This window comes from Trifolium pratense, linkage group LG5 (assembly GCF_020283565.1).
Source record: "Trifolium pratense cultivar HEN17-A07 linkage group LG5, ARS_RC_1.1, whole genome shotgun sequence".
Taxonomy (NCBI): Eukaryota; Viridiplantae; Streptophyta; class Magnoliopsida; order Fabales; family Fabaceae; genus Trifolium; species Trifolium pratense.
In genome coordinates, this window is record NC_060063.1 from 25,433,738 (window position 1) to 25,446,197 (window position 12,460).

At 35.9% G+C, this 12,460-nt stretch overlaps 2 protein-coding genes and 1 long non-coding RNA gene across 6 annotated transcripts; 1 reads left to right on the forward strand and 2 right to left on the reverse strand.

Annotated features, from left to right (window-relative positions):
• Window positions 1-5,019: 5,019 nt before the first annotated feature.
• Window positions 5,020-5,630, reverse strand: LOC123886325. The gene is made up of 2 exons (XM_045935652.1): window positions 5,240-5,630; window positions 5,020-5,099 (listed from the first exon to the last, which is right to left on the reverse strand). Exons 1-2 carry the CDS (start codon window positions 5,628-5,630, stop codon window positions 5,020-5,022), a joined length of 471 nt encoding a protein of 156 aa, XP_045791608.1.
• A 253-nt stretch (window positions 5,631-5,883) lies between these two features.
• On the forward strand, window positions 5,884-10,065 carry LOC123885523. Of its 4 annotated transcripts, none has more exons than XR_006801176.1 (10): window positions 6,016-6,302; window positions 6,764-6,838; window positions 7,608-7,705; window positions 7,806-7,838; window positions 7,995-8,067; window positions 8,767-8,880; window positions 8,957-9,008; window positions 9,372-9,425; window positions 9,698-9,742; window positions 9,829-10,065. It is a non-coding gene; the product is annotated as an uncharacterized LOC123885523 (long non-coding RNA). The 4 variants fall into 4 exon arrangements; XR_006801174.1 differs by having other exon boundaries at window positions 6,017-6,302; window positions 7,675-7,705; XR_006801177.1 differs by lacking the exon at window positions 6,764-6,838 and having other exon boundaries at window positions 5,884-6,302.
• A 757-nt stretch (window positions 10,066-10,822) lies between these two features.
• Window positions 10,823-11,773, reverse strand: LOC123886326. The gene has a single exon (XM_045935653.1). It carries the CDS (start codon window positions 11,771-11,773, stop codon window positions 10,823-10,825), a length of 951 nt encoding a protein of 316 aa, XP_045791609.1.
• Window positions 11,774-12,460: the final 687 nt, after the last annotated feature.

Consider the following 12,460-nt stretch of genomic DNA (forward strand, 5'->3'; position numbering starts at 1 on the left):
GATCGAAGCAACATGAGGAGCTAAACTCCTTGTGGAGGTAGGATCTAGGATAGCTTAGGATGTAGATGAATCTCATGTAATCTGCTTAATTGTAAGAATTTACTCTGTTCCATAGTGTTTACTTAATGCAATTCTTCACTTAATGCTTTATAATCCTTCATTAGTGTTGTAATGATTTTGAGTTAAGTCACGTATGAGAATATTGATTTAATGTCTGAACTGAATTGCTTTGAGCACTCGAGTGTTTTCGGTCGAGAGATTGAAACATAGAGTGTAGCGAACGATCGACGCGCTTTCATATCATTCGTTGTAGGTAGCTTCCACCCGAGAGATCGGGGGAGTATCGACAACGAATAGAGTGGATTTTGACAAGAGATTGCGATTCACTAATTTGTTGATCCAGTTGTGAACACTTGAGTAAATTCGAATGATTCGGTAGATTGCATGTGATTTAGCTATAGACTAGGTGATTCCGATGATTCTACCTCGCTTTTCCACTTATCACAAAGCACGTTTTCTAACAATTCATCACTCAACATACCCCCAATTTATGTGTATTTCTTGCATAATGTTTATGAACACTATTAGACTAGTTTAATCACACAATCCCTGTGGATCGATATTTTATTACTACGTGGTATTTCGTTCACTTGCGAAAATTATCATCAAGTTTTTGGCGCCGTTGCCGGGGATTGTGATCGATTCGACAAGGCAATAGTGTTTATATTTTCTGTGTTTTCTTTGATTTTTCTGTTTTTACATTTTCTGTCGAGAGCGTTCTACTTGTTTGTTTTCTTGTGCATGCGGAGAACAGGTCCAATTGAGCTGGAATTCGATTCTGAGATTGAGAAAACAGCACGAGAAAATCGTAAAGCGAAAGGAAGACATGTTTGAATCATACAATCAAGAGGCACTCTTAACTAGTTGCAAGTTCAATAATGTCTTTCTACAAATCATTACCAAACAACTAGAAGCTCAATGTATGGTGCAAGCAACCTCTCAAAAAAATCCTCATTTCAACACCTACAATCTTGGAGTGAAGAATCACATGAATTGTTCTTATGGAGCTAATCCAAATCAAGCATTTCCTCAAGATCAACATTTTGAAGGTCACCTTGAATCTTTTGAAGACACTCTTATCTTAGCCATGAAGATGACTCAAGGCAATTTTGAGGTGATGAAGGCAAACCAAGAAGTGTCAAGCAAACGTCATGAAGCCTCCATCAAAAATCTCGAAAATCAAATGGGTCAACTAGCAAGGCAAGTATCTTCTCTACAAACTCAAAGTGGTTTTTGTGGAAACACCACGGATCCTCGTAATGAAAGTTGTAATTCCATTAATTTGAGGAGTAGAGAAGTTTCATCACAAAAAGTAGTGGAGAATCCTAAGAAGGATGAGAGTAAAAATGGTGTAGTTGAAAAGATGATGGATGGTGTAGTTGAAAATAGAAGAGAAAATAAGAAAGAAGAAAAAAATAAGGAAGAAAAAGCTTATGAGGGTGAAGTTGAAAAGAGAGTGGAGAATGAGTCTAGTGCCAAGAAAGGCAAGAAACCTCTTGTGAAGGGCCCCAAGTTTCAAGTTCCTTCACCATATGCTAGAATGCCTTATCCTAGGTTGAAGAAGGTCAAGAACCAAGACCTTGAATTTTGTGGAGTGGTATCCGAATGTTTCAAAGTGGAAGTGCTAGAGGAAGTGGCAAAAGATGGGAAAGAAGAAGAGTGGGATCATGAGATTGAAATTTTTCTTCAAAACTTGGATAACCCCCTAGAAGAGGAGAAAGAGCCAAAGGCGATAAAAAAGCCACCGGAATTAAAAGAACTTCCTCCTAAATGGAAGTATGTGTTTTTGGGTGGCGACTCTAGGAAACCCATGATCATAAGTGATTTGCTCACTCCACTAGAAGAGAATGACTTGTTAAAAGAAGCGGAGAAAGTGAATGACGACCTAGGATGGGACTTGGATGGTGTGGTTCCTATCTATTGTTTGCACAAGGTGGCCAAAGAAGAAGAGACCAATCCGGTTGTCAATCCTCAAAAGTCTTCCACTTCAACATTGAAAGCTTCGGTGAAGAAAGGCTCTAAGAAATCTCTATCACGGTCTAGTAAGAAGGAAAGAACCAATTTGAAGACCAAAGGGGAAGATCTCAAGAGTGATTCGGGAAGTGTGAAATCATTACATATTGATATTAATATTGCTCCTTTGAATGAAGAGAACAAGAGGAGCCGAGTTGAATCAAAGTTGAAGTATCCTCCCTAACTTGTGATGATGAAGCGTCAAGCTAATGACGAGAAAGAAGCGCTTCATGGGAGGCAACCCATGAGTTTACGGTCCTTTCTTCCCTTTCACTCTTATGCTACTTTATGAATAATTGTTTGATGTTCCTTTGAATATTGCTTGGATGATTGTACAATTAACTCTGAATTTGAATCTTTTTATGTTTGATTGTGGAATTTCTTTTACCTTTGGAATTTGTTTCGATATTTTGGCATGTTTCTTCTAGTTACTTGAGTATCAATTGCATGATTTTCTCCGTGTGTGATGTGTGAAACTTGCAGTGCAATAGCTTGTTGCACTCATGTGATCAAGAGGCAAAGGACGAGAATGCACACTTTTTGAACGGCTCTTTGATTCGACCCAACCGTGAGGTATTGAGCCAAACACTTCTCATTCTTCTATGTGTGATATCCACTCATGTATTGTCTCTCGATTTTGCTTGTCGTCTTTTTATTTGATTGGTACTTTTGTAGCACACACGAGGCATGTTCCTTGGTACCTTTGCGCTTTTCTATCCACCCTTACATATATATATCTTTTGCTTACCCAATTTGAGCTGCAAAAAGAAAATGTTATTTTGCAAAAACCTTAAGAAATTTTTGAAAAAAAAAGGAATGACTTTCTTGGAGGTTAGGCACCTAATTAGTGGTTGATGCGCAATGCTCACCACTAAGTTTGGGGTTGCTCTTTGGAATTAGCAAACAATGAAGTTTGGGGTGAGGGTACTAGAGAACTTACAAAAAGTTTTTGGTTGAAAAAATTGAAAATTTTTCAAAGATTCAAGGCTTTAGAGTGAAGATATGTTGAAAAGAAATGAAAAAATGAAAAAAGAGATGAATGTGAAAAACATAGAAAAGAAGTACAAAAAGAAGTGATAGCCTTGAATTCAAAAGAATTGCAAAACTTTGTTTGATGAATTGAAAAAATTCTCTAGTCCACTATAGTTCAAAAGAAAAGGGTTTTGGTTTATAAATTTTTCTTTGACTTTAGGGGGATCTAACTCCAAGTTTTTCTACCACTTATCCTAAAAAGTCACCATCCACCCTAACCAAGCCACATTATAACCCTTAAAGACCTCTAATGTGTGTGCGCAAAGTGAACCGAATGAATTTCTAGACTACTTGCAAAATTATTGTTGACTTGCTTGATGTGTTGATTTGAGTGAATTACCAAAATTGAAGAGTGTATGTGAGTAGTGTGATGGAATCATAGAGCCTTGGTTGAAAAGTGTGAATTACTTGAAAATGCCTTGCGGGAACGATTGTGCAATTGAGCATTGTTTGCAGGTGGATCATTGATCATCAGGTGATTCTCACGTATGTATGATTCGAGTGGATCTAAGGAAAATGCCAAGGTCTTGACACAAAAGCTTGAGGTAAAAGTTGTTTCCTTGAGGACAAGGAAAGGTTTAAGTTTGGGGTTGTGATGACGGATCGTCACACTCTCTAATCCATGCCTATTTTAGCAACATTAAATGCATTTTAGTAGGTTTTAAGCAATAAATGTAAGAGAAATCTATTCATAAGCATAATTACTTGTTTTGTAAGAAAACAGGAAAATTGCAGGAAATTGCTGATTTTCACTATGCTGGGGGCGTAGCCCATCACGCGCGGCGTGATGGAGATCACAGGGAGCCAAGCATAATGATTCGGTAGATTGCATGTGATTTAGCTATAGACTAGGTGATTCCGATGATTCTACCTCGCTTTTCCACTTATCACAAAGCACGTTTTCTAACAATTCATCACTCAACATACCCCCAATTTATGTGTATTTCTTGCATAATGTTTATGAACACTATTAGACTAGTTTAATCACACAATCCTTGTGGATCGATATTTTATTACTACGTGGTATTTCGTTCACTTGCGAAAATTATCATCAGCATACAAATCAGGATATAAATCGTGCAAAGCATGATTCCCAAATCATTTGAAATTCCAAAACTCAATATCATTACCGTTACCAACACGACAACTAACGTTGAACCTGAACCAATCGTCATTGAGGCCGCGGCCTGGACTGATAACATCTCGCCACCATAAGGATGCTTTACTACTTGTAACTAATTCATGACCGCCCATCACCCACGAAGGAAGATGCCCATACATGTGTCGAAGTAATTCAGTCCATATTGCATTATCATGGTTCAAAAATCTCCACCTCCATTTGCTCAGCAATGCCAAGTTAAAGAGTTCAAGATTTTTTACACCTAAACCTCCTTTCTCCTTAGGTAAACAAATCTGATCCCATTTAATCCAACAAAGTTTCTTCTCCTCTACACTACCACCCCAAATAAAAGTCCTTTGAATTCTCTCTCTATTTTTTAAAACACCACAAGGAGCTTTGAAAAAAGAGAAAAAATATAAAGACATACTTGCCAAAACCGAATTGATGAGAACTAAGCGACCACCAAAAGAAAGATGATGACTTGATCAAGAATTTAAACGTTTATTCATGGTCTCCACAACCGGATTCCAAATCTCACGATGACGCGGACTAGCACCAACCGGTATTCCCAAAAATTTAAAAGGAACTACCGATGTATTACAAGATAAAAACGTAGCCGCTGCTTCAAGAAATCTCTGTTCAATATTAACTCCATAAAGTTTACTCTTCACAAAGTTAATCTTTAGGCCAGACACAATTTCTAAACCTCGAAGTAAGGATTTAATGGTCCAAACATTTTCCCAACTACCTTCTCCCATAATGATGGTATCGTCAGCGAACTGTAATAATTGAAACTAAAGATTTTCATTGATCTTGAAACCTTTGAATTTTCTTATATCAACCGCTTTGTTCATCATACCAGCCAAGCCTTCCACTACAATTAAAAATAAGAACGGGGATAAACGATCACCTTGTCGAAGACCTCTACCCACTATGAAATCCTCTTCGGGCTACCATTAACCAAGATAGACATCGAACTCTCGAAGATACAAACTTGCATCCACTTTAACCAACCTTCAGCAAAGCCCATTTTGCGCATCATACCTTCCAAAAATCCCCAACTAACAATATCGTATTCTCGCTCGAAATCAACTTTGAACAATAAACAACTATCCTTCCTTCTTTTGGTGAGATCAATGATTTCATTAAGAACCACTACCCCATCCAAAATTTGTCGTTGAGGTAGAAAAGCTGATTGGCACATGGATATCAAGTTCCCCAACACCTTTTTCAAACGATTTGCTAGGATTTTAGATAGAATTTTGTACAAACTTCCAATCAGGCATATATGACAGTAGTAAAAAAGATCCTGAGGATGATCCTTGTTCGGTATAAGAGTCAAAAAAGAAGCAGTAATCGCCTTAGGCAACACTGCTTTCTCATGAAATTCACCTAAAAAATTCATCACATCATTTTTCACAATCGGCCAACATGCTTTGAAAAAGTTTAACACTACAACAAAATTGCATTTTAGCTTCAAAAATATTAGCGTCTGCCCCGACGCGGACGCTATTAGCGTCTATTTAGAGTCTGTATGACTGACGCTACTGTCTTTTTATTGTAAATCTTTATTTTAATTAAATAATTATAGATAGCGTCCGCTTTGATAGACACGATTGAGACACTAATAAAAAATAAAATAAAATTCATCTTAGAGTCTACTGGAGCGGACTCTAATAAACAATAAATTAAATATAAAAAAACTTTTTGTTAAGAGCCAATTTTTTTTCCCAATTTTTCATTTTCCCACTTTTTTCTTTTCATTCCCTATTTCAGCAATGAGCAATAATATATCATTTGATATATTTTTGCTTTTCTTTCTCAAATACACAAAAAGAAGTGACAAAAAAATACAGAAAAAGAAGAAAACAACCCTAATCCTCCAACAATGGGTAAACGGAATTGAATTCGTCAGAATGGGTGAACCAAATTCGTCTCAACAACCGTAATCCTCCGAATTCGTCCCCGTCGAAGAACAATCCGCTGTGGAAGAAGAAAACCCTTCCATCAACCCTAATCCGTGAAGAACAACCTCAATCACTCCGCCGTTATTATCCATCGTTCTCGTGGTTACAAGGTTAGTAACTTCATCTCTTCAGCTCTCAAAGTCACACTACCAACGATTAAGTGCCTTTCTAATGTTAAGTGTGTTGGTGTTGTATTACTGTCTGTTAAGTAACTTCATCTCTTCATTTTTTTGCAGTTTTTGCGTACTATTGCTGTTCTTTTGTGTTTGTGGTGCCTTTCTAATGTTAAGTATTTTGGTGTTGTATTATTGTGTGATAAGTGTGTTATTGTGTGTCTGTGGGTTTATTGAATACTGGGTTCACCATAACAATGATGATAATCATAAGATAAGCATCAACAGTAAGACTCTAGATGAAAATCAAACTTTCTGCTCATGTTCAATTTGAGCAACCATAATTAAGTCCATTTAATTTATACTGACTCTAGATGAAAGTTTACCCTGCACTAATACAATATTTATCTCTTATCTTAATTTTGCATCATATGGTTAACGTCTCTTGTTCAACACAGGGATGGATCGGATGATGGTGGTAATTATCTTTGCATTTTTCTTTACCGATGCTATGATATCTATTCCTAACCAGGGTATGATAAATTCTATTAAGAAGTAAAATTTGCTACTTACTACTGTTGAAAGAATCATGTCGCTGTTGGTTTGAGATATGAGATTTTGATAGGAGGTTCTAGGTTTTTTCACATGAGATTTTGATAAGAAGAATCATAATCTTAGTTTTGGACCTCTTTATCTTAGCAATACTATACTAATTGATTATTCATTGAATCCTTTAAACCTCTTTATCTCAGTATAATCTTACTTAACATAACATATTAGCATATAATTTTGAAATCATGGACACAAAAAAGTCAACATATAACAAGCTTGTTAAGTTGTTAGCTTAATGGTAAAATTGGTTGTATTGTAATCCCTCTTGTTTAAGTTCTATCTGTTCACTTTTTGTTTGAATTGCATTTGTTCCAAGACCTTGGCAAAAGTTGTAAATTTCTTTCATAGATCTCTTGTCAAGCTGGGAAAATATGAATACATATTTGCATCGGTCGTATATCATATACTCCTATGTTTCTTCTTTTGATTTTGATTTGTCAATTGTCTATCTTTGTGCCGGTGATCACATGCTTAATTTACTCTATTTCATATACCTCTATCTTAGCAACCATACTTAAGTCCATTCAATTTGTTAGGAGAGCCAAAAGATGATTCTTTAAGACTTAAAATTGATTTTGATGTGTTTAGTGTTTCTAATAGTGATTAGAATTGATTCTACATGTGATTTTGTCTCTAAATGTGATTTTTACACTTAAATTTATTCACTTTCATGTGAATGTATCTTAATAGGGTTCTAGCTATTGCTATTGCGTGACCTAATTTGACTTTCTTATTTGTTCGGATTTCACGCTTTCAGTTTCGATTTGTTCCGTATTGCACGCTTTCAGGTTCGATTTGTTCGGATTTCACCTCTTTCAGTTTCGATTTGTTCCTTTCTGATTTTTCCTATTTTGACTTCTTTTGCTCTAATTTTACTTCTTTTGTTAGGTTTCAGTTTGATTCCTTTGCATATGTTAAAAGGTAAAGTGAAATATGTTTCCATCTCTGTGTATTCGAATTGATCCCTTCCTAATTTTACTTATGTTAGTGTTCTAAAGTGTAATTGAATTGTTTTAGCATTTGGATTTCACTGAATCATAATGAATTAGGTCTTCTTTGATGTTTGGGTGATTATAGGCTATAGTGGAAGCAGCTGATACTGAATTCATCATACTTGGCCAGCGAATTTATTAAATTACTTGGCCTTAAGGTACCTATTTGTTGTTTCAATTTTTGTATCAGAAACCAAATCAAACTGAATTTTATCTGTTTAATGCTTTTTCGATTCATGTAATATTCAATGTTTCTTTTTCATTTTAATTGATTACTTTGTGTTAGGGTAATTTAAGTACTATATTTTAACCTGGTTGATTTTTTAGGATGAGGGGAGGGGGTCTGCATAGCGCCTATAGCGCCGCTATTAACATCATAGAGTTAAGCCAACCCTCATTGATATTCACGAAAGAAATGGACAAGTTCATATTGGGAATGACAATGGTTCTTAGCCATCTAATGTAGTTATCTATTAGAAGTCATCAAATTACTTCAAAATTAGTTTACAGTCTCTGTTCACATGGAACACAAAACAAGTTCTTGACTTCAATTGCATTTTTTATTTTAGTTTTTTGTCTTCTTTCTGAAAAGGAATCTTTTTAGTATAAGTAAAATATCAGGACTGGATGGGGAAGAATGAAAACTAATGTTTGTTTTGCTTGATTTCTATGCTTTTAGGTTTTTGTAAATGTACTTTTGTGTGTTTTATGTGAATTGGCTGATTATAATTAGAATAACCATATTCTGAATTTGATTAGAATTGGCTGTCATCATGTGGACTGAATATATACCGGAATTCCGGAAACAATTGATCAATAACTTGATTCACTTTAATGTTTCTTTTTTTATTTTGAAGGACTTTATCTTGAGGAGATCATTAAGTGGTAACAGAAACAATCAGTTGCATTGGCTACTCAGCACACTACAAGTAAATTGTAGCAACTGGCATGGTTGGTAATGACCTTCTCAAGTAAGCTTTAGAAACCTGGTTGTGTTATTTCTCTTCTGGATGAGGCCTAGTATGTGACCTTTGTCTATTATTGCAGTTTGAGCATGAGAAAATGAGTTCTGAGACTGTAGCTGGCATATTTGGTTAAGGTTTGGTTTTATCAATTTTTTTGAAATATTTTGGTAATGTGTTTGCAGATTGTTACTACAATACAAAATAAGGCTTACAATTTCTAGCTATCTTCTCACTAAATCTCTTACTCACTATTTGTCTACCCTGATCCCTTTGTCTCCTGTCGTTTTGAAGAGAGTGTCTTGTGTGCTAACTTAAAAATTTGTCTTCTCATCATCATCATCATTATCACCATATGTTTATTCTTGCTTATTTTGGAGTATGCTATGCCTAATAATTGATTACTACTCACTCATCTTGTGTGCTGGCTTTCTCTAGTTAATTAATTCAGTACCTTATGATCAATTTGAAAGTTACATAATATGTTTTATGAATTTTAGGGAGTTCAAAGAAGCTACCAAGGTTGGTGTACTTTGGACCTTAAACACAGAGAGGTACAGTCATGTTTAAGAATGGAATTTCAAAATGATCACTGAAATTGAAATTCTTGACCACGTTAGTCTTTTGGGTCGATCAATTTAGTCCCTAAAATTGTTCTGTAAGGGCTAATGTGATTGAGTATATTCAATTTCAGATATCGTTTTAAAATTTTGTTAATTATAGGAACATAATTGTTCCAACCTTTATGTTTTATTCTCTTTTTTGTATATTTTTATGTTTTTGTTATCATTGCATCGAGTTGATTTTTGCGATGTTTTCTTGTAAGGTTGCTCGGTACAAGTCTGTTGTGCAGGTTGTTGGCACTGTGCAGGTACAAGTTTGTTTGTATATTTTAAGTTTGGAATAGTGATGTTGTTTATGTCTGCACTATGGTAGCTTAATATGTCTCAATGACAGGGACATAATATATCTGGAAAGGATCAGCGTGTTCATTGCTCCATAAATATCAACACAGAGACTGGAAAGTCTGTTTGGCCAGTAGTTGTATCTCCTTTCTGCACTAGTGTTTGTGGGATATTTTGGTGGATTATTTATTAGTGGATTATATTTTCATGGATGTAGACCTTTTTTGTTGACATTATATATGGTTATATGGTATAAATAGAAGGTCCAGTAAAAAACTATTTAATTTATAATTTAGTTGCATTAATATTAATTGTTTGTTGATTTTCCATCAGCTACAATGCTATATTTGAAAAAAAAAAATAAAAAATGTTTGCGTCTGCTTTTAGTTGACACTATATTATTCAAAAATTAATTTATAGCATCTAAAACAAGCAGACGCTAAGATTAGCGTCTGCTAGCGTCTGCTTTTAGTTGACACTATATTATTCAAAAACTAATTCATAGCATCTAACAAAAGCAGACGCTAATATTAGCCAATAGCGTCCGCCGTATATTCAAGTCACTAGCTTCAGCTTTGCGTTTAAAAAGACAGACGCTAAAGTAGCGTCTGCTGGACGCAACTGCTAGCTTCAGGCAATTAAGTGTCCGCCACGACACAGACTCTAGGTAGACGCTAAACCCTTGTAGCGTCCGTTTTTTGGTATTTAGCGTCTGTTTTAGGCGGACGCTCCAAAGCAGTTTTCTTGTAGTGTAAATTGAATCCATCCGGGCCCGAACTCTTATTACCGTCACAACTCCAAATAGTTTCTTTGACTTCAGCTTCATCGAAAGGAGCTAAAAGCAAGGCATTGTCATCCACAGATAAAGAATTGAAGTCAAGACCGTGCAAAAAAGGACGTGAATTCCAATCTTCCGAAAGATGCTTTGAGAAATGAGTTTTTGCCTCTACTTTAATTGTTGCCACCCCATGTAACCATTCTGCGCCTTTTTTTAGCATCACGATCTGATTTCGGCGCCGTCACCCTTTAATGCTAGAATGAAAAAACTAAGAGTTAGAGTCTCCTTCTTGATTCCACTTTGTTCTAGATTTTTGTCTAAGAAGGCTTTCCTTAGCGTGAATTTGCTCCCAAAACTTCCGAACAAGGTCATTCGAATTTAAGTCAGCAGGATCAACATCCCCATTCGCATTTAATTCTTCTACATCATTGAGCTCCTTCACTATATTATTAACACTAAGATCCTTAAAGTCGAAAACTTCCGAATGCCAAGTTTTCAACGCTTGTTTCAACATCTTCAACTTTTCTTTCATAACAAAAGCCTTTCTACCACTTACTTGCAGATTCTTCCAAGTTCTTTTTACAAAGGAAAAAGACTCTGGGTTATCGATCCAACTGTTATTGAATTTAAATGGCTTAGGTACCCAATTAAGATTGGAGCACTCTAACCATATAGTACAATGATCTGATGTATCCCGGTTGCCAACCCATTGATTAAATATACCTCCTTTGTGAATGAAACCATCTGATAAGAGAAATCGATCTAAACGACTCATAACCGAACCATCAGAATTCAACCACATGGATTTTTTCCTTAACACCTGTATATCAACCACTTCGAAATCATCCATAAAGGCAGAAAATTCAGTCCTCTCCGACGAAATCCCGGTACTACCACATCCTCGTCTCTCACCACTCTTCGAGATAGCATTAAAATCTCCTCCTAAGCACCATTCACCAATATCATTATTCGATTTAAAATCAAGCAAGTCTTTCCACAATTTTCTTTTCCCAGATAAAGAACAAGGTGAATAGATGTTGACAATGTATAACAACCCATCCTTCCATTCCACACAAATGCCCAAAAAACCAATTCCAGTAAAACTGAATCGAAAAGCGAATAGGCCTTTATTCCATATAGTCAGCAATCCACCAGACAAACCACAAGATTCTAGAGCTAACCATTCAACATCATTGTGACCCCATAAACTATAAATCATTGAATATGTAAGGATGTACGTTTTGTTTCTTGAAGAAAACACATATCGAACACACCTGATTTTAACAACGAACTTAAGGGTCGACGCTTCACCGAATCACCCCAACCCCACAAATTAAGAGACATTATCTTCATAAATTAACTTGATGAATATGCGCCATCATGATTCGTGATGCTTCATCGCCTCTTTCGTTGTTAATAATCTTTTCAACATATTGTTCTGCCATCGCCTCACCTTATATTCCAAATTCTACTGCTCCCTCCCACACTTTCTTGGCTGATTCAAAATCATGTTTCTCGGAGAATCTTCGATTGCAATTCCGAATATCTGACGAATTAAGAGAGCTACAACAAAGAATCTCTCCCACAGAAGACAAATAATTGGTCGGTTTCCTTCCTACCCTTACGGCCTCGTGATGGTGAAGATGCGTCATCTGCAAAGTGATTTTCAGCTGGTGCCGAAGTGGAGAAATATGAATTCGAGGCCCTAAGATGCAGTTGTTGAATAATATGTTGGTTGTTTTCTCACTTTTGCAGGTGTAGGATGAACACGGTTAAGAGTTTTGCCAATTGATACTTGGGTCATTGACTTTGCCTTAGAGTTAGGAGATGGGCCAAGCTTTGCCTTAGAAAAATGAGATGGGTCAATATTGTTCAACTTGAAATAAATATCTCTAGGTCCATCACT

Excerpts from the sequence above, each read along its gene's own strand:
- LOC123886325 (XM_045935652.1), bottom strand. The coding sequence starts at position 5,630 with ATGAATTTTTTAGGTGAATTTCATGAGAAAGCAGTGTTGCCTAAGGCG. Across the intron at positions 5,100-5,239 it reads CAAAATGGGCTTTGCTGAAG|TGGAAGGCTTGGCTGGTATG; the intron begins GTTGGTTAAAGT and ends TTTTAATTGTAG.
- LOC123886326 (XM_045935653.1), bottom strand. The coding sequence starts at position 11,773 with ATGATTTATAGTTTATGGGGTCACAATGATGTTGAATGGTTAGCTCTA.